Raw genomic sequence first — 21,106 nt, 5'->3', positions numbered from 1 at the left:
GACCATTATAATTTGAATAGATGCTGAACAAATTTGTTCTCATATGTTTTTACTGGATACATACCTTGATTTTTGCCTTCAGTTCTTTGATGAGCTTTTTCCTTTCTAATTTTTTCTTTTGTTTCTCTTTCCACTTTTCAATTTGGGAAGGAAGGAGTCGATCAGAAATATCTTGATCATCAACTTGTATAAAAACAGCAGCATCTGGGAAAAATCCACGTTCTCCCAGAAACAGAGCCTCCTCAGGATACCGTGGGAATCCATCTAATATAAAACCTGTGGAACTTGATAGAAATTTCATAATTTATTTGCTTAAAATATTATATTACAAATATTGATTTAATAAATCACAACTTTATATAAGATGTGCAATAAATAGTTTTAAAAGTTTATTGTGGTATCTTTTATTTCTTGTCATATGTTTAAACATGGTGTGTCTTCTCCCAAATGTGTTGAATTTATTAAAATGTTAATATTTTATATTTATGCTTATATTATAGATAAGTTCTTTAAAATTTAGTCTTAATATTTGATGAAAAATTAAGAGAAAATAAGTTCTCTGCTTGGGAGGAATGCCCTGCCTAATGACTTCACCCTTAGGTAAAGGTGGCTTTGGCCAGCCCAGCTCTAATGGGAATCCACTTTGTGTAGTTTTTCTTCTAGTGATACTTCCTTTCATGAGACAGTTTGTATCCCCTTCCCTGGATCCCCTTATGATCAATGATAATTACTAATGTATGCATATGGCTCATATGTATAAGATGACTATGTTCAAATAGAATTGTAAAACTTGCCCAGGTATGAAGAAACTATAAGGATCAGAAAAATAACTGGAATGTGACTACATTTTTATCATTAAACAATCAGGCTTTAAGAAATTGGTTTTATTTATTTCAAAGCGTCAGTATTCATTCCTTTTTGAATGAGACTATATCCTGTTTATCTAAAAATTGGCTTGTTTTTGGTATTATATTTAAGCATGTTTTCTTCCTCATGGGACTTTTATGAACATTTCACAGTTTGAGTCCTTCTCTGACATTTTAAAGTATTTCTTGTGGTATTAAGTGGGCAAATTTTTATATTTTGGCTGTAAGATGTACGCCTTTTTCTTTAGAGATGCCTTCAGCATTGTCTCGTCATTGAGGAACAATTTCATCCCTACTGTTCCAGCTGTCCCTTCTTTGTCAATGCCTTCTAAATCTCTATCTCCGTACCCAACTTCTCTTTTCAGTTTCAATTCAGAATTTTCAAAAAGCTGCTTAATTTATTCATTGAAGTGCCCTTCAAGAATTATATACACATTACACTGTCAGAAATTAGACTCACTGTTACCCTTTCATACTGCTCTTGCTTCTGACTCACTGGTATTCAGGTGTCAAACTTCAGAGACACTTGGACTGCCCCCCAACCCCCTCTTGCTTCGCACATATAAGAGCTAAACCCTGGCATGTCCTCTTCTATACCCATTTCTATCATTTCTATCATTACACCTTAGTTCACCTTATATCTTATAATATCTATTTATATAGGTACAGATATCGTATTATCTCTCTCCAGGACTCATGCAATAGCCCTTTAAAAATGTGTTGATTTGGGTGCCTGGGTGGCTCAGTGGGTTAAGCCGCTGCCTTCGGCTCAGGTCATGATCTCAGGGTCCTGGGATCGAGTCCCGTATCAGGCTCTCTGCTCAGCGGGGAGCCTGCTTCCTCCTCTCTCTCTCTGTCTGCCTCTCTGCCTACTTGTGATGTCTCTCTGTCAAATAAATAAAATTTAAAAAAATCTTTATTTAAAAAAATGTGTTGATTTTTTCCCCCTGATTATAAAAGAAATAAATCTTACTTTAGAAAAATTGGAAAATAGAGAAAAAATGAAAAAGGGCAATATTATCCATAATCTCACATCCTAGAGATTCCTGACATTTTGTTTCATTTCTTTCCAGCTTGTTCTTCATGTGTCATCTTGCTATTATAAATAACTTTGTCTTTTTAAACTTAATGTCATATAATAACATTGCTCATGCTATTATAAATTCTTCATTTTAATACATTTTAATGGTTGCTAACACTTAACTATTTTATTTAGACTTTTTACAATTTCACTTTTTTTACTTTTTTTTTTTTTTCTTTAGAGAGAGAACAAGGAGAGGGAGAAACAGACTCCCCGCTGAGCAGGGAGGCTTATGCTGGGCTCTATCCCATGAGACCATGACCTGAGCTGAAGGCAGATGCCCAATTGACTTAGACACCCAGGCATCCCTCACTGTTTTACTTTTAATTATTCAACTCATATGCTTTCTTAAAAAATGTTAATGTATGGTGTGAGGTCAGGAGCTAAATTAAAGAAGAATAACCCATGAATGACTACATTGGTTTTTTTGTTGTTTTGTTTTTTAAAGATTTATTTATTTACTTGAGAGAGAGAGAGAGGGAGCGAGCATGAGCAGGGGAAGGGGCAGAAGGAAAGGGACAAGCAGACTCCATGCTAAGCACCGAGCCTGAAGCAGGGCTTGATCCCATGATACCAAGATCATGACCTGAGCTGAAATCCAGAGTCAGATGCTTAAGAGACGGAGCCACCCAGATGGCCCGCGTGACTACATTGTTGCAGTCGACCTGCCTGAGTTTACCACAAATAACGAGCCAATTTAAGCAACAGGAAGTTAAATAGTTGGTGGCCAATAACCTCACTCAGTCATTTGGGCCACGGACTAGGTAAAAGACTGCCCAGAGGAGCACTGGGACTGGCCGGTTACCTGAATTCTTGATAATATAGTTTCTTCATCTCCAAAGTGAGATAATAAAAGTTTCTATTCCACTGGCTAGTTGTAAGGATCAAGTAAGCTAATGTGAATAAAATATAGTAGAATGGTATCCGGCACATAGTAAGTTCCATATAAGCATTGCTATTATTGGTACTATAGTAAGTATCATTTCTCTTTTCTTCTGACAGATACCAAAGCAAACATTCTGATTGGGAAATTACAATGAAGTTTTAAATTCTGATGTCATGGAGATTCTTAAATTTGTCCTGTCTGAGGTCAAGCTTATTCCTGGATTTTAAGAAAGGGATAACACTGTGGACAGTTAGTTATTAAGTGGTCTTAACTGTAATTATTGAAAGACTCCAAGGAAAAAAGTCCAGCCCATCATCAGTGTACATGGATTTAGAATATGGATAGTCAACCATGATGACACAGTAGAATCATCTGGGGCACTCTCAAAAATACAAATGCCTGGGTCTCAATCTCACACTGCTAAAAAGTTTGATTCAGTTGTTTTGGGGAGGAGGGCCCCTGGCATCAGTATTTTTATTTTTTTATTTTTTTATTTTTTTTTGGCATCAGTATTTTTAAATTAATTCCTCAAATGTTCATAATGTGTAGAATCACTAGTTTATAAGTAAAAGAAAAATATTAAATTTATGCTGATTACATTTTTAACTTAAGAATAAAACAATTGTATAATTCTATAAAAAATTAGATACCGTATTGGTTCCTTAAGCCACCACTCGGAAAGAATTGTTTCAAGAATTTCGGGAGGTAATGGCTCATTTTCTGTTAGATTTAATCTGATTGCTTCTTCTTCTTCTGTAAATTGTACATCTGTAGGCTAAAAACAAAAATCAGAAAACAAAAAAATTAAAAAATTCTGTATTAATAAATAATAGTCTATTACATAGTTGATTAGGATGAGAACTTCTTGGTCATTTTTAATATGGCTGCTTGTTAACATTTTAAAACTTAAACTTTTTTCTTTAAATCAATATTTAATATGGTTTAAAATATTAAGTTATATATTGTAGCTAAGAGGAGTTACTAGAGATTAGCATGACTGATTTTCAAACATGGACTCAGGATATCTGTCTCTCTGCTTTTTTTGTTCAATCTATATCACACACACATGAAGCTTAATTAATTTTTTTCATTTATCTTATAATTCTTCAACCTAGATCCTAATTAAAGGATGGGCCAGCCAGGCAGTCATCTGGAATATAATGTTACATCTGGGTCCATTTACAAGGGATCATTTGAGAAGGAAAGTGTCGGGTCTTACTATATCAGAAATGGTTAAAAATGAGTTAAAATTAAGAACTCTCTCTTTACAATCCCAGAAAGAAATAATCGAAAAGTATATAAAATTTCTTACAATGCATCATTAGAAATTAATATTTTGAGATCTCTGGTGGTTCTGGGGCAGATTTTTATGATATTTGATAAAAAAAAAAAACAGAGAACAAAATAAAGGAAAACCTTATAGTCTACCTCAGACATATCAAATAACAGAGTCCCAAATAATGTTGTGTGACAGTCTTGTCAGACAAAGCTATTTAGATTTTTATTGGAGTCATGTAAAACTTAGCATTTTGTATTCTAGATGAGCGGTAAGATATGTATTTAACATATGGGGAGGATGACACATGGGGGCCAATTTTTTTTTTCTTCCTAGAAACTTTAGTTTTATACCGCTTATATTCTACTTCCCAAAAGTAATACCAGTAAGCATAATTATCTGCAAAGAGAGTATTAGTGTTACTACCAGCTTCCTTGTATTTTCTTCTTCAATCTTGACATTGGCCTGAATCGCAAGTTCTTCAAGCTCTTGTTTCGCAAACCGTTCTTCATCAGAATCTTCCTCAAATTCAGTTCCAATTTTCTTTTCGGTTTTGAGCATTAGTTTCTCTTGAAGAAATTCTTCAAACTGAATGTGGAAAATGCCCCATTTTTCCGCTAACTGTCTTCCACAGACAGTTTTGCCAGAACCGTGGGGGCCAATAAGGCATATTCTTACTGGAGGAGCCTGCCACAGAAGGTAGGTTGGGAGAGGTAGGGTAGGAGGAGAGTGAAGACAAGAAGTTTTGAGTAATTTAGAAAACATAAGGCTTATTAGTTGCTCTCCCTAAAACTGAATTATCCCTTACAACACCAATAGTGTCAGAAGGGACAACCATATACATATTTCATCAGTCCTCCTAGGCACCATATAAAAATTGAAGTTGATGAAAATAGCCCAAATTATTCAGAAGCATTTTAATTGTGTTCTATATGTTCTGTTTTAGAAAGCTGTGGAATTAGAGGCATTGGTTGTCCCAGTCAGTAGGACATGCAACCCTTGATCTCAGGGTTGTGAGTTCAAGCTCCATATTGGGTGTGGACCGTACTTCATTGGGGGAAAAAAAAAAAAGAAAGTACTGGTGTTCTCAAAAGTGTAAGTGACTATATATTGTGATTAGTTTATTTTGATCTTGTAATCCCATGCTCAGGAATTACACTAATAAAAGAATTTAAGAGAAACAAAAATGACATGCCTGAAGATTTCCTAAGTATTATATCATATCCAAAATGACAAGGATCCACAATGAAAATACTGTGAAAAATGTATAACAATTAGATGTTAAAATAGTATATGAAACTGTTGGAGCATCAGAGGTCTATGTAGAAATATATAAGCTTTCATTGATAATTGTTAAGTGAAAAAGCAGATTATAAAATATTACATACCCTGGAAAGAATATACACCCTTGTGGAAGAGGGTGAAAGTAAAATTTAAAAAATGAAGGTTCTTGTCTAAAACTGGTGCAATTATGTGTGTACTTTATTTTTAAAATGGATAAAATATTACCACAATGTGTTATTTTATTATGGTATTAAAATATACATAACATAAAATTTACCATTTTAACCATCTTTTCAGTTTAAATTCAGATATTTTATTGAGATGGTATACTTAAATACCAAAAAATGCACCCTTTTAACATATATAATTCAGTAGTTTTGAGTATATTCATTTTAGCCATTTTTAAGTGTATAAATCAGTGGCATTAAGTACATTCACAATGTTGTACAACGATCACCATTGTCTGTTTCCAGAACTTTTTCATCATCCCACACTGAAATTCTGTACCCATTAAACAATAACTCCATTCTCTTCCCACCTCCCGTCCTCCTCACCCCGCCCCCAGCTGCTAGTAATCATGATTCTATTTTCTGTGCCTATGAAATTGCCCACTTAACTCAGCTGGCTCTTAAGGTAGCAAGCAGTAAATGCAGCTGTCTCTTTTTACTTCAGCTAAAAAGACAGTATGTGTTGGTTTGACACAAGTCATTACTGCCAAAATCAAAAAAGATAATTATCTTATTTATTTTTCAAGAAGTTGTTCTTGGAACTTAGATATTTTTGCCATATTGTTATATCAGATTGGGGTTGGCAATGAAGGTTGGCAGTAAGTCCTTGAAAAAGCACCCAGAAGCAATCATTAGGACTGGGTAGTCATATTGTTTTCACCTTTAATGGTTCTTTATGAGCCACATACTCCTCAGGATGCTCCAGAAACTTCTCTTTAGCCTCAGGACTTGAAAAGTAGTAGATCTTTTCTCGATATTTAGCTGCTTCTTCTGTGCTGCCTGGTTGTAGGATGAAGTTTTCTTTGAGAAACACAGGACAAAAGTGCTTTGTATCTCCCAAGTGCCTTCTCTTCTCTTTAATTCTATCTTCATTCTACAAATATTATTCAGTGTGGAGAATAGTATTAAAAACATTTCGATGAAAGACTAAAAATTAAGTAAAAATAAATTAAAATAATGCATCTTGAATGATATTGAGGCTATAACAACATGCCTTTAAAACAATCCACGAAAGGCCAGTTCTTGTACTAAGTAATTAAAACAGTTTCTCATATCCCTCTGAGTTCAAATCTTGAATAATGTCTACTCCATAACAGTCTTTAAAATACTCAACAATTTCATGTGTATCCTTCCAGACCCTTTTTTCAAAGTATATCCAACCAATATAAATATCAATGGGATAATATTTTACAAGACTATTCTACAACAAACCTCTTTTTTCCCTCCAAAACATGATATAATGAACAACTTTCTAGAAAGGTGCAAAAATGAAACTAATCTATAATTTTCTTACACCATCTTGTTGAATTTTTATATAAGAGCTATGCAAATTCCAAAATGAGCTAGGAAGTATTGCTCTTTTTCTATGATTTGGAAGATTTTTTTTTTTTTAAGATTTTATTTATTTATTTAGAGTGGGAGTCGGGGATGGGACAGAAGGAGAGGGAGAAAGAGAATCCCAAGCAGACTCTGTTCTGAGCATCATGTGATGGGAGCCTCAGTCTCACAACCCTGAGATTATGACCTGAGCTGAAATCAAGAGTCTGACACTTAATGAACTGAGCCACCCAGATGCCCCTCTGATGTGAAAATTTTAAGCAACATAGGAATTATCGAATCAACTAAGGTAGATTAGTAGTGATTTGTAATTCCCCTCTATCTTTTTTGTTTGTTCAGATTTTATAGTTTTTCCTAGGTCAATCTCAGTAATTCATATTTTGAATATCCTTTTTATCTTGGCTTTAAAATTTATTAGTATAAAGTTCCTATAATTTAAAACAACCCTGTTTTTAAAAATTTGATTGTATACTCATTTTTTTTCAAATATTATTTGCTTTTTCTTTTTATCTAATTAGGTTTGTTAGAAGTTTGCCTATTTTATTACACTTGCCAGTGGACTGACTTTTCTTTTTTTTTTTTTTTTTTTTTTTTTAAAGATTTTATTTATTTACTTGAGAGAGAGACAGTGAGAGAGAGCATGAGCAAGGAGAAGGTCAGAGGGAGAAGCAGACTCCCCATGGAGCTGGGAGTCCGATGCGGGACTCGATCCCGGGACTCCAGGATCATGACCTGAGCCGAAGGCAGTCGTCCAACCAACTGAGCCACCCAGGCATCCCATGACTTTCATTTTTTAAAATTAGGTCTACTCCATAATCAGAGGGGGAGATGAACCACGAGAGACTATGAACTCTGAGAAGCAAACTGAGAGTTTGGAGGGGCGGGGGGGTGGGGGGTTGGAAGGGCTGATGGTGGGTATTAAGGAGGGCATGTATTGCATGGAGCACTGGGTATGGTGCATAAACAATGAACCTTGGAACACTGAAAAAATAAAATTTTAAAAACATAAAAATAAAAAAAATAAAATTAGGTCTACTGTTTTTGTCTTCTTTGCCTATTTTGTTAATTTTTGCCTTTACTTTCCTTTCTACATTCTTTTGGTTTATTTTGTTGTGCTTTCTCCCCAGATTCTGGAGTTGAATGCTTAATTAACTTTTCCCTGCTAATAAGTCCACCTTGGGTAGGGTTGCCAGGCTTAAAAAATAAGAATGTGGGTTCCAGTTATATTTGAATTTCAGATAATGAATAACTTTTTTAGTATAAACTTGTACTATACATAGAAATTATTCTTTTATCTGAAATTCAAATATACCTGGGTAACATGTTTTTTTTAAATCTGGCAACTATAATTTCTACTTCTGCTATACTATAAAGCATTTATACATGATTTTTTTTGAAGGGCTAGAAAACAATATATTTTTTTAAATTTTCAAGCTGAAATGTATAATCTATCAAAATTAAGGATTTTGTTAAAGCTGAAATAAGGTCATGTGACATTTAAAATTGTGTTGCATTTTCAAACCTTTGTTCTCATTTATATGACTTTTTGTAATGTATTCAATTATAAAAAGCAATTTTATTATTTTAATTTTTAAAAAATTTTAAATATTTTATTTATTTATTTGAGAGAGAGAGCATGCACAAGCAGGGGGGAGGGGCAGAACTCCCAGCTGAGCAGGGAGCCTGATGTGGCTGATCCCAGGACCTTGGGATTAAGACCTGAGTGGAAGGCAGACACATAACTGACTGAGCCACTCAGGCGCCCCAAATGCAACTTTATTTAAAAGCATTTTGGAATTCACAGTAAAAATATATGCTCTCAAACAATACTGAAAGTATAAGTTCTGACCTTTGTGAAAGTCAGTATAATTTTTTTTCATGGGAGTTTTATTTTATTTTTTTACTTAAAGCATTTTTTAAACAATGTATGTATATATGTATGTATGTATTATTTATTTATTTAAATTCTAGTATAATTAACATACAGTGTGATATTAGTTTCAAGTATACAATATAATGATTCAACAATTTTCTGTTTCTCAGTGCTCATCCCTCTTAATCTCCTTCAGTTATTTCTTCCATACTCCCACCCACCAGTTTGTTCTCTGTATTTAAGTCTGTTTTCTTTGTTCATCTTTCTTTTGGTCATTGTTCATTTGTTTCTTAAGTTCCACAAATGAATGAAATCATATGGCATTTTCTTGCTGTGGCTGACTTACTTCACTTAGCATTATATCCTGTAGCTCCATCCGTGTCTTTGCAAATGGCAAGAATTCATTCTTTTTTATGGCTGAATAATATTCGTGTGTGTATGTGTGTGTGTGTGTGTGTGTACCACTCCTTTTCCATTCACCTATAAATGGACACTTGTAAGTTTTCACTTCCCTGAATCTCCTTTTCTGCTCCCTAAACAATTTTTCCTCTAAAACTTCCACTTACCTCTGTCCAAATCAGACTTCAGTTCATACTGGACTCTTCCCTATTAACAAAAACCTGTCCTTATCACTTTAGTGCCCTGTTTTGCTTATCTTTAACAGTGTAAAGTATCTTTTTTGTTGTTTTAATTCACTTTTCCTTGAATTACACTTTCACTGATAGAACGCTGTTTCTTCTTCTTCTTCTTTTTTTTTTTTTAAAGATTTTATTTATTTATTTGACAGAGAGAGATCACAGGTAGGCAGAGAGGCAGGCAGAGAGAGAGAGGAGGAAGCAGGCTCCCTGCTGAGCAGAGAGCCCCACGTGGGGCTCGTTCCCAGGACTCTGAGACCACGACCCGAGCCGAAGGCAGAGGCTTTAACCCACTGAGCCACCCAGGCACCCCTGTTTCTTTTTTTTATTAGTATTTGCTTTTTATATCTCAATCTATTTGAGTCCTTTTTATTAGTATTTGCTTTTTATATCTCAATCTATTTGAGTCCTTTTGTTTTTTCAGTTGCTTAATGGTTTTTGTTGGCTTTTGACTCCAGTTTTTCCTTATAATAGGTAGATTTATAATCATCCCTAAATAAATTTTAGAAACAGAATGTGGGGTATGTGTGTAGAGGCGATGGGGTGAGGGTGGAGGTATCTTAGAACAAGGGACTCAGGGAAAATGGTCATCTGAAGATACCCCCTTCCTCTCTCTCCACTTTCTTAGTCTTAACTGCTGGGGCAGGCAGCTGGAATCCATCAGCATCTGTGGGAAGGAAACTGTATGGCATTATTTACCACTATGGGCTAGATGAGCGCTTGGAGACAAACATCAGAGAGAACAGACTATTAAGATGCCAAGTCCTAGGAGGAATTTTTTTGCAGGGATCTCTGGATTTCCTGGAAAATGTTAGCATCAGCAACTACTAGGGAAATGCTCTGGCCCACAAAAGATCAAGAAGGAGCTATATGGGTGGGAAGAGTTCCCCCCAACGCTGCATCTGGGCAAGTATGAGAAATCCTATCCAAACTTGTCTTAGGCCTCAGCAACGAATATATACCTTATCTCCCTCCATATTCCTGACCTACAGGGAGAGACCATTGCCTCTTTTAATTCTTGAGAATGTTGTCACCTAAAACACTCCAGCAATAATCCTGAACCCCACTGAGAAAAAAAAAGAAAAGAAAAAAGAAAGCCACTACCCATGTAAGGGAGTCTAGCCAACTAAATGATCAGTCAGATCAAATGGATCAACAGAGATGGACAGAACCCAATCTCATGGTAGGAAAATAATGAAGACATTAATAGAAATTCAAATGAACACTAGAAAGAGTTTACAAGCACCAATAAAATATGTAAATGAGTCTAAGAAGAGAGTGACCACTTGTAGAATAATGGCCCCTCAAAGATTCCCAGGACCTGTGAGTGGGTTATCTTGTGTGTGTGATTAAGGATGTTGAGATGGAAAGCTCATCCAGGTGGACCCAGTGTAATTAAAGGGCCCTTAAGAGGGAGGCAAGAAGGTCAAAGGCAGAAGATGAGATGATGGAGAGCAAAGGTTGAAGTAATGTGCTTTGAAGATGGAGGAAGAAGCCATACACCAGAGAATGCAGGTGGCCTCCGGGAGCTGGAAATGACAGGAAAATTTTCTCCTCTTGCAGAAGGAACTTAGATAATACTGATTTCAGCCCTTGTAAGATTCATTTTAGAGAACCAACCTTGAGAACTGTGTGATAATTGGGTTGTTTTAAGCCACTAACTTTGTGGTAATTTGTTACAATAGCAATAGGACTCCAATGAATGTCTAAAATGAGAAGACTGAAAGGAAGACATGTCTACAAATATCTGAACAAAAAAATAAAGAAATGGAGAATTTGAGGGAAAAGATAAAGATATTTGGAGGATAGATCCAAGAGACCTAATTAGTATCAGGTATTATGGAAGCAAAAAAGGAAGAGATGGAGAAGAGGCCAGAATTAATTTCTCACCGATAAAGAAAAGCATCACATACAGATTTAAGGGCACCCCAAGTATAGGAAAGTTTGATGAGAAAAGACAAACACTTGGACATATCTTGCTATGATTCCTGAATTCTGGAGTAGTATTAGAACTAACTTACTATCTTTCTTTCTTTCTTTCTTTCTTTCTTTCTTTCATTAAAGATTTTATTTATTTATTTGACAGTGAGTAGGCAGAAAGGTAGGCGGCGGGGGGGGGGGGGGGAGCAGGCTCCCTGATGAGCAGAGAGCCTGATGTGGGGGCTCGATCCCAGGACCTGAGATCATGAGCGGAAAGCAGACCCTTAACCCACTGAGCCACCCAGGTGCCCTTGGAACTCTTGTTTCTTTTTGTATTTTCTGTTTGGCAAAAGGGAAATATGTTTGTTGTTGATTTTTCCTATTGTAAAAATGATACATTTCTAATATTAAAAAATCAGATGATATAGACAAGCACTTAAAAAATAAAAATTACTGTAAGTCCATCACTGAGAGATAACCACCATTAACATGTTTAACAGGTTGAGTCAGGTATGACTGACATTAAAATAGTGTACATATTTACAGTATAAAATTGGATAATTTTTGATAGAAGTATTCATTTGTGAATTCACCGCCACCAAGATAATGAACATATTCCGAATACCAAAAGTTTGCTCACACTTCTTTGTAAAATCTCTCCTTCCTGCTACCATTTGCCTCCTTCCTGCCCCATCCCCAGGCAACCACCACTCTGTTTTCTAGCACTAAACTAGTTTGCAATTTTCTAAATTTTTATATAAATGGGATCATACAGGATATATTCTTTTTTTGCCTGGCTTCTTTCTCTTAGCATAATTATCTTCAGATTCCTCCAGGTTATTGCATGATGATTAGAAGGTTGTGAATTTCAGTCCCACCCTCAGCCTTCCAAGATGGGGTCAGGGAGAGGGGCTGGAAGTTGAATCAGCCAATGTCCAACGACTTAGTCAACCATGACTGTGTAATGAAGCCTCCATAAAAACCTAAGAGGACAGCTTTTTGAGCTTTTCTTTTAGAAGAGCTTCCATGTGCCACAAAGCAGGCCCCAAGCTCCACAAAGACTGAAGTCTCTTTATCCAGGACCTTGTCTTATGTATGGCTTTATCTGGCTGTTAATTAGCATTATTTATTATATCCTTTGATAAACCGGTAAATGTACGTAAATGTTTTCCTGAATTCTGTGTTCTATTTTAGCAAATTAATTGAACTGAAAGAGGAGGTTACTGGAATCCCTAATCTGTAGCCCATCGGTCAGAAGCACAGGAAACAACCTGGGGCTGAGGTGGGGTTTGGGGGAGAAGTCCTTTAGGACTGAACCCTTAACCTGTGGAATCTGATGCTGTCTCCAGGTGGATGGCATCAGAATTGAGCTGAATTCTCAGACCCCCTGGTGTGTCATCTTCTGGAACTGCTTGATGTGTTGGGGAGAACCTCCTCCCATGTTGGAACTGGGTCTAGGAAGCTCAAAAGAACCGATAAGGCCCCAAATTAAAAGAATCTGTTTTCATTTAATTACTGATAGATAATTAATTGGGTGGGTATCAAATGAAAATCGTTCTTAAAATTCCGGTGCTAAGGGAGTAGAGTAGGGTCTGAAAATGACCTGTTCCTTTTGCAAATACTTCTCCTTATTATCACACAAGTGGCCTCCCAAGGCCATTGCCACCTGTATCTTATGTGAAACACTCACTTCCCTTAAATTTTGTCTCTAATACTTGTAGATGTTCCCATGGAAAAAAATTTAAAAGATTTCCCTTTTCTTTTTTCATGGGTGTAGTATGTTGTCTAAGAAGCCCTGGCATTTCAGGTGTCAAGTGAAGTTGGGTGGAGGCCAAGTGTGTTGAAAAATTTATATAAATTTAAATAAAAAATTTATATAAATTTATATAAATTTATTATATAAATTTATATAAATTTAAATAAAAAAATAATTTATTTATAAAATTGAGGAAGACTGCTTGTTTTCTTGAGGTCCAAAGTGCTAGTTACCATTCTGGATATACGCACTTTCAATGATGTGACCAATGTGAATGAGCAATAATAAAGAAGTCATACCTCTTCTTCCTCCTCCTCTTCCTCTTCTATCTCCTCATCAGCTTCAGCTTCTGCCTGATAGTCTTCTGTTTCTTCATCATAATCTTCCATAGTTAACTCCCATGCAACATACTGGAAGGGTCCTGTAAAAAAAAATTAATAAATACATAAAAAAGTAACTTTTGGGAAGATATTTTTAGGATAAAAGGATATTAGCATATTATAGTAATCAAAGATTAGGAAGAGTGATTATAATGATTGATCTTAGTTGAAAGGTGTACACACACAGGTGTTCACGAATTCTTTAAGCAACAACTGGCTGGGTTGGCCAGTGCTCTTTGGGCCTCATGCTATTCTGATTAACAGATTTAAATATTTGAAGTCTTGACCCTAAATATACTGGATGCTTTACTTCGTAAACCATCAAGAAGGTCTTCAAACTTTCATGATGCTTTTAATGATATAGTAATATCTTGACAATAACTGCTAAGATTACAGCTCTTACTTTCCATAGTCTCCACTACTTTTTGAAGTAGTTCCTCTGGAGTTTTGTCAGCAATCTCCAAGTTTAAAATGTGAACGAATGACTCTTTGATTGTTCCTTCCAGTTGTTTCCATATGTAGTTGAAATGTTTAATCTTCTCTTTAATTGGCTCCATTTCAGGAACATCAGGATAAGCATCTTCTGGAAACTCAGGGAGTACAACTTCTGAGGTAAAGGTTAGAGGAAAGAAAAAAGATTCTTAAAATATTGTATCTTTAGCCATATTGCCAAAATAATTTATACTTTATAGTATTTTAAAAACATTTGAAAGAAATATACTTCATTTTCTAGGTAATAATATAAATGCATAAATTCATGTTTTAATTTATGTTTTATTTTTTGTATTGGCTTAGATGAATTATTATCTACTAAAAAGATAAAAATCATGGATAATTAATAAGAATTTTGTATGGCAACTTTATTAGTAAAACATATAAAATAAAATTTGGTGAAGAAGAGTACTAAAGAGTACTAAACCCTTTTTAAAATATTTATTTATTTATTTATTTGACAGAGAGAGAGAGAGATCACAAGTAGGCAGAGAGGCAGGCAGAAAGAGAGAGAGAAGGAAACAGGCTCCCCACTGAGCAGAGAGCCCTATGTAGGACTCGATCCCAGGACTCTGAGATCATGACCTGAGCTGAAGGCAGAAGCTTAACCCACTGAGTTACCCAGGCACCTGCTACATACATTTTTAATGTAATAAGCTAAATTAATTGCATATCAGCTGGCATACGGCATAGAAAGAAATAGGTAGGAAGTTGGTGCTATGCTTAAAATAAGGGACTGGACTAAAAGAATATGAAAAGTATTTTCACAGACTAACTATTTTTATAATATAACCTGTTTCAGATAATTCTTTAGTTTCCAGGCCATCTTTGGATCCTTTTGAAATTTCTGTTCCAACTGTGGTATCCTCAGCAGGCTCAATGACTTAAAAAAGAAATCTGATAGTTAGTGTTTGAATTTTAAAGCATTATTGCTTTATGAAGTTTCTGGCACAAAGAAAATTTCAAAACATGGTTTAATTATATAGACTATGTCTAAGTGAAAATACAGTTTTCCTGTTAGGTAAAGTATGGCATTAAATATTTAATAACTTAGGGCAGAAAATGAAGAACATGTAACAACACATAAAAAGACATGGACCAAAATAATAATGGACACATGGCACATATAAGTCTGACAGATAACTATTGTTAAATATCACTCAAACTTCTGTTCACATGCTATCAGACTAGCAGTTCCTGATATTTCTTTTAATTTCTTAAATACTCCTAAATATCATAAAATGGCAAGGAAAGACAATGATATATCAAAGCCCCAGCTGTGGGCGTAAGTGTGGCAAAACTCAGGAGAATCTCCATAGTATCACTGTTGAAGGTAGAGAGCAAACATTGTTTTCCTGGATGATGTAAGACTTGCTTCACATGCACATTCAGCATAGATGGTTCAGGGAAGGAAGAACTAATTATCTATCTTCTCACCATAGTTTTTTCTAGTTCTGAGACACAAATTTGTGTAGACCAAATTTATATTTGTATAATATTATATGAAATATACATATATATGTCTCTATAGAATACATTATACCAATCATAATAATTAAGTTATATAATTAATTATAATAGATTGCAATTATTATAATATTATAATTATAATTAATTATATTATTCTAATATCAGAATAATATTCTACTAGAGTATTCTAATGGAGTATTCTAAATAACAGAATTAGAATAGATTCTAATTAATTAGAATATTCAGATAAATAGAATTAGAATATTCTAATAATGTGATATTTAATTGTATTTACATATTCAGAATAATAATGTATAATATAATTAAATATAACAATATAGTTATATTAAATCATATTTACATATCTAGAATAATAATAATATTCTAATATTTTAAAAATATAATTATATGATATGTAATTATATTTACATATATATATAAAACACTGTAACACTGGAAACTGTCTTCCAAGCTAAAGTAGTAGCTGGGTCCTCTTTCTACAGAATTCTATAATTAAAACTCAAGAGAATAGGATGTAGAAGAAGACAAGCCTAGGGCTGCTCTGGTGGTGACATGTACGATTGTTAGGTGCTCAGTTATCTAAAGAAAAGCATTATAAATGATGGCAAAGACAAGAACATCAAGAATATACAGAGAATTCTAAACTGTCTTCATTTCTCTAATTACAGAATGCAAGTCAGAATGATGAAGATTCAGCCACAGTCTAGAAGAGACAGATAAGATGAATACTTACTAAACATCACCACTTGAACTAGGTCATTGCACATTAACTTGACCTTCAGGTCTATGTTGGAGAGTACCAGGCAAAACATTAAAGTGAAAGACACATATGGATACGTATATGTGTTGGGGGGGGTTGGGTGTGGTTCTTGTAAATACTCTACCTACCCTTCCTGTTGCCCTACTCCACCTGTATGATCTGAAGTCAGAAGCTTAATGACCAGAGCCACCCAGGAAACCCTAGGTGATTCTTTTTAAAAAATTTATATTAATTTAAATTCTAGTGTAGTTAACATACAGTGTAATATTAATTCCAAGGGAACAATATGGTGATTCGATACTTCCATCTATTACTCAGTGCTCATCAAGGTAATTGTGCTCTTTATCCCCTTCACCTATTTCCCCCACCTGCCTGCCCACCTCTCCTCTGGTAACCATTTGTTCTCTATAGTGAAGAGTCTGTCCTCTCTTTTTTTTCTCCTTTGTTCTTTTGTTTTGTTTTTTAAATTCCACACATGTGTGAGATCATATGGTATTTGCTTTGATTGGTTTATTCTGTTTAGCATTATACCCTTTAGATCCAAATGGCAAAATTTCATTCTTTTTTTTTTAATGGCTGAGTAATATTCCTGTGTGTGTGTGTGTGTGTGTGTGTGTGTGTGTGTGTGTGTGTACCACATCTTCTTTATTCATTCATGTATCAGTGGACACGTGGCTGCTTCCATAACCTGATTATTGTAAATAATGCTGCAATAAACACAAGGGTGCATGTATCCTTGCAGATTAGTGTTTTTGCATTTTTTGGTAAATACCAAGTAGTGTGATTACTGGATCCTAGCATAGTTCTATTTTCAACTTTTTTTTTTTTTTAATTTAAATTTTTTTTTTTTAAAGACTTTATTTATTTATTTGACAGAGAGAAATCACAAGTAGATGGAGAGGCAGGCAGAGAGAGAGAGAGAGGGAAGCAGGCTCCCTGCCAAGCAGAGAGCCCGATGCGGGACTCAATCCCAGGACCCTGAGATCATGACCTGAGCCGAAGGCAGCGGCTTAACCCACTAAGCCACCCAGGCGCCCTATTTTCAACTTTTTGAAAAAACTCCATAGTGTTTTCCACAGTGGCTGTATCGGTTTGCATTCCCACCAAAAGGGCAAGAGGGTTCCTTTTCCTCCACATCATAGCCAACGCTTGTTGTCTCTTGTGTTGTTGATTTTAGTCACTCTGACTGGTGTGAGGTGGTATCTCATTGTGGTTTTGATTTGTATCTCCCTGAGGAGGAGTGATGTTGAGCATCTTTTCATGTGTCTTTTGGCCATCAGAGACTTTGGTGATTTTGATGCGGATCATTTACTGTATATACAGGAGTCCTCTCACCCACATTCTGCTTTCTGTGGTTTCAGTAAATTGGTCAGCCACGGTCCAGAAGCAGATGACAAGCTGTCAGAAGGTCAACAGTAGCCTCACGGTCACGCCACCATGTGTACATCACTCACCTCACTTCATCTCACCATGCTGGCGCTTTATCATCTCTCATCCCAAGACGGGTGAGTACAGTACAATAAGATATTCTGAGACAGAGAGACTACATTCATATCTTGATTTTGGACTTCCAGCCTTCAGAACTGTGAGAGAATAAATTTTTGCTGTTTGAAGCCACTAAGTTTGTGGTAATTTGTTAATGGCAACCCTAGGAAGCTAACACATCCCTCAACAGTCTCGTTGAAACAATGCATTGGAGAGCAATGTGGAATTTAGTGAAAATTCAGCAAGGAAGCAATGAAGGGGACTTGTTGTCTTGTAGCAGACCCTGTTGGTAACTCACTCTTCTTCTTCCTGGCAGAGCCCGGCTTTTGTTCTAGTGTTTACCCTTCCCCTCCTGGCTGAGGGAGGGCGACCCCACCTCCAGCTCCAGGAATTTATCCTGATTGGTACAAGCCAAAGCGTTGTTTCCTTTCTTTCTGTTATCAGGGGATGGGATGTGACTATTGACTTTGAGAATGCTGAGATTTAGTTTAGCCTTATCTAGGAGTGGGGATCCTGAGCTCTGGCCTTTCTAGAAGTTACACAAGGCTGACTGCTAGCCAGTTACGAAGTTACTGAGGCATTAACGACTTGCAGACACCTTGCTAGGCACTTTACACAAAATGTTTCTATCCCTGTAAAAGTAATGTTTGGTAACCATTCCTAACCCAGGTTAATGAAGAACTTGAGGTGCAGAACAAGTGACGGAAGGTGTCATATAGCAACCAAGGTGAAGTTTAAAAAGGGTTAATGAGATCATATGGATTACCTGCATTTAGAGAAAGCTTCAAACTCCCTAAACCTCTGGCCTCCACCTCACTGTCCAATCTCATCTTCCTCTTTCCTCTTGCTCGCTATGCTCTGGTCACACTCAATTTCTTCCTTGTCCATTGAGTTGTGTCCACCTCTGAGCCTTCGCAGTGGAAAGATCTTGGCACAACTCCTTTTCAGTCTTTCTGCCTTGCCTTACATATCATTTTCTCAGATGACACTCTTCCTTGGCCATAATGTTTACTCTTGCTTCTTCCTTCCAAATTACCCCGCTGGCCTCCAGCTTGCTCATTCATTCAACAAAAATTTATTGAGCACCTACTAGATCCCAGGCTCTGCTTTAGTGTCTTCATACATTTTATCCATAGCACTTAACACTATCATAATTATTTTAGTTATTTATTTGTTTAGTCTTATTCTTTACCATTGAATGACAACTCTTTGAAAAGGGACTTGAGGGGTACCCGGGTGGCTCAGTTGGTGAAGTGTCTGCCTTTGGCTCAGGTCATGATCCCAGGGTCCTGGAATAGAGCCCCACATCTGGCTCCCTGCTTAGTGGGAAGTCTACTTCTCCTTCTCCCACTCCCCCTGCTTGTGTTCCCTCTCTCGTTGTCTCTCTGTCTCTGTGTGTCAAATAAATAAATAAAATCTTAAAAAAAAAAAAAAGAAAGGGATCTTGACTATCTTGATCATTGATTGCTGAGTTTTTAGTAGCTATGGCAGTGCCTGCTGCTTTGCCTGGTACTTAGAAAGAATTCAATAAATATTTGTTAAAGGAATGTATTTCTTCATGTTTATTAATAGCTGACTCTATTATAGGATGATGAGGTGCTTGGAATAAAACATTGTGATAGGAGCCAATGGTTACTGGAAGCCCAGCTTCTTTCAAGTTTCATATAATTTGCCTATACTTAACTAGTAAATAAAGAACAAATTGGTAAAGATCAAAGTGATTAACTAGCCTCTGAATGCGTCTGGATGTAATGACCTTTTTTTTTTTTTTTAAGATTTTCTTTATTTATTTGACAGAGAGAGAGACAGCGAGAGAGGAAACACAAGCAGGGGGAGTGGGAGAGGAAAAAACAGGCTTCCTGCTGAGTAGGGAACCCGATGGGGGGCTCAATGTGGGACTCGATCCCAGGGCCCTGGAATCATGACCTGAGCTGAAGGCGGCCGCTTAACTGACTGAGCCACCCAGGTGTCCCTGGATGTAATGACCTTTAAAGCACTCATTCTAAGCAATACATATGTCATTCCATTCTAAGAAGGCTAGTGTGGCAACAGGTTTGAGATGAAGCTTCAGGTGGCTTACCTGAGTACTGACAGAGGCAATGATTACCTTGTGGCCCATGACAAAGGAAAAGATGTGTTCTCTAGCATGAGGCAGAAAAAACCTTTCTGGCTATATATTACTTTCCTGGAGCTGCCAAAAAAAATTGCCACAAACTTGGTGGCTTAAAAAAATAAATAAAACCCTTAAAAAAGGGCAGGACAAAGGGGTGCTTGGGTGGCTCAGTGGGTTAAAGCTTCTGCCTTTGGCTCAAGTCATGATTCCAGGGTCCTGGGATCGAGTCCCACATGGGGCTCTCTGCTCAGCAGGCAGCCTGCTTCCCCCTCTCTCTCTGCGCCCCGCCCCCCGCCTGCCTCTCTGCCTACTTGTAATCTCTGTCTGTCAAATAAATAAAATCTTTAAAAAGGGGGGGGCACTTGGGTGGCTCAGTGGGTTGGTGCTCTGCCTTCGGCTCAGGTCATGATCCCAGGGTCCTGGGATCAAGCCCCATACTGGGCTCTCGGCTCAGCGGGGAGCCTACTTCCAGCCTGCTGTCTGCCTCTGCCTACCTGTGGTCTCTCTCTCTGTCAAATAAGTAAATAAAATATTAAAAAAATAAATAAATAAAAAAAACCAATAGAAATGTATTCTCTCACAACTATGAAGGCCAGAAGTCAGAAATCAAGGTGTTGGCAGGGCTGTGCCCCCTCCGCCATGCCAGATGAGAATCACTTCTAGCCTGTTCGGGCTTCTCTGGGCCACTGTCATTTCTTAGCTTGAGGCTGCATCATGGCAATGCCTGCCTCCATCTTCACATGGTCTCTGAGGGCGGGTCTAAGCTGCCTCTACTTCCCTTGTATACAGACACTTGTGATAGCATTTTGGGCCCATGTGGATAAGCCTGGATGATCCCCCCGTCTCAAGATATTTAGTCATATCTACAAAGACCTTTCTTCCAAATGAGGTAACATCTGCAGGTTCTAGAAATTAAGATGTGGACATTTCTTTGGCAGCCATCATTTGCTTACCATTGGGTACTCTGGATAAAATTTAAAAATTCCAAAAGTAATGGATTTATGTTAGAATGGTTTTTTCTTTTTCTTTTTTTTTCATGTGGTAAATTCATATACTGTAAAATTTACCATCTTAGCCATTTTAGGTACACAGTTTAGTGGTATCCAATACATCCACAGTGTGGTGTAACCATCACCCCTTTTCAGCCCATAACTCTTTTCACCTCATAAAACAGAAACTCTGTACTCATTAAATAATAACTCCCTATTCTTCTCACCCCCCTAAACTCCTGGTAACTATTATT

At 36.5% G+C, this 21,106-nt stretch overlaps 1 protein-coding gene across 10 annotated transcripts in view; it reads right to left on the bottom strand.

Annotated features, from left to right (window-relative positions):
* The window catches only part of AK9 (adenylate kinase 9), a 120,191-nt gene that overhangs the window by 38,655 nt on the left and 60,430 nt on the right, over window positions 1–21,106 (bottom strand). For 7 of the 10 annotated variants that reach the window (XM_032338832.1, XM_032338830.1, XM_032338836.1 and 4 more), the window contains 7 exons: window positions 14,808–14,897; window positions 13,926–14,129; window positions 13,442–13,563; window positions 6,282–6,494; window positions 4,536–4,796; window positions 3,484–3,608; window positions 65–284 (listed from right to left, as the gene is read on the bottom strand). In XM_032338832.1, the coding sequence (XP_032194723.1) occupies window positions 65–284; window positions 3,484–3,608; window positions 4,536–4,796; window positions 6,282–6,494; window positions 13,442–13,563; window positions 13,926–14,129; window positions 14,808–14,897 (1,235 nt within the window). Of the gene's footprint in view, window positions 1–64; window positions 285–3,483; window positions 3,609–4,535; window positions 4,797–6,281; window positions 6,495–13,441; window positions 13,564–13,925; window positions 14,130–14,807; window positions 14,898–21,106 lie in introns of those variants that run through there. The other 3 variants (XM_032338833.1, XM_032338835.1, XM_032338839.1) reach the window with 3 other exon arrangements.

This window comes from Mustela erminea, chromosome 4, assembly GCF_009829155.1.
Source record: "Mustela erminea isolate mMusErm1 chromosome 4, mMusErm1.Pri, whole genome shotgun sequence".
NCBI classification, from domain to species: domain Eukaryota; kingdom Metazoa; phylum Chordata; class Mammalia; order Carnivora; family Mustelidae; genus Mustela; species Mustela erminea.
The sequence above is the reverse complement of the archived record's forward strand: the minus strand, read 5'-3'. Positions and strand labels throughout refer to the sequence as shown.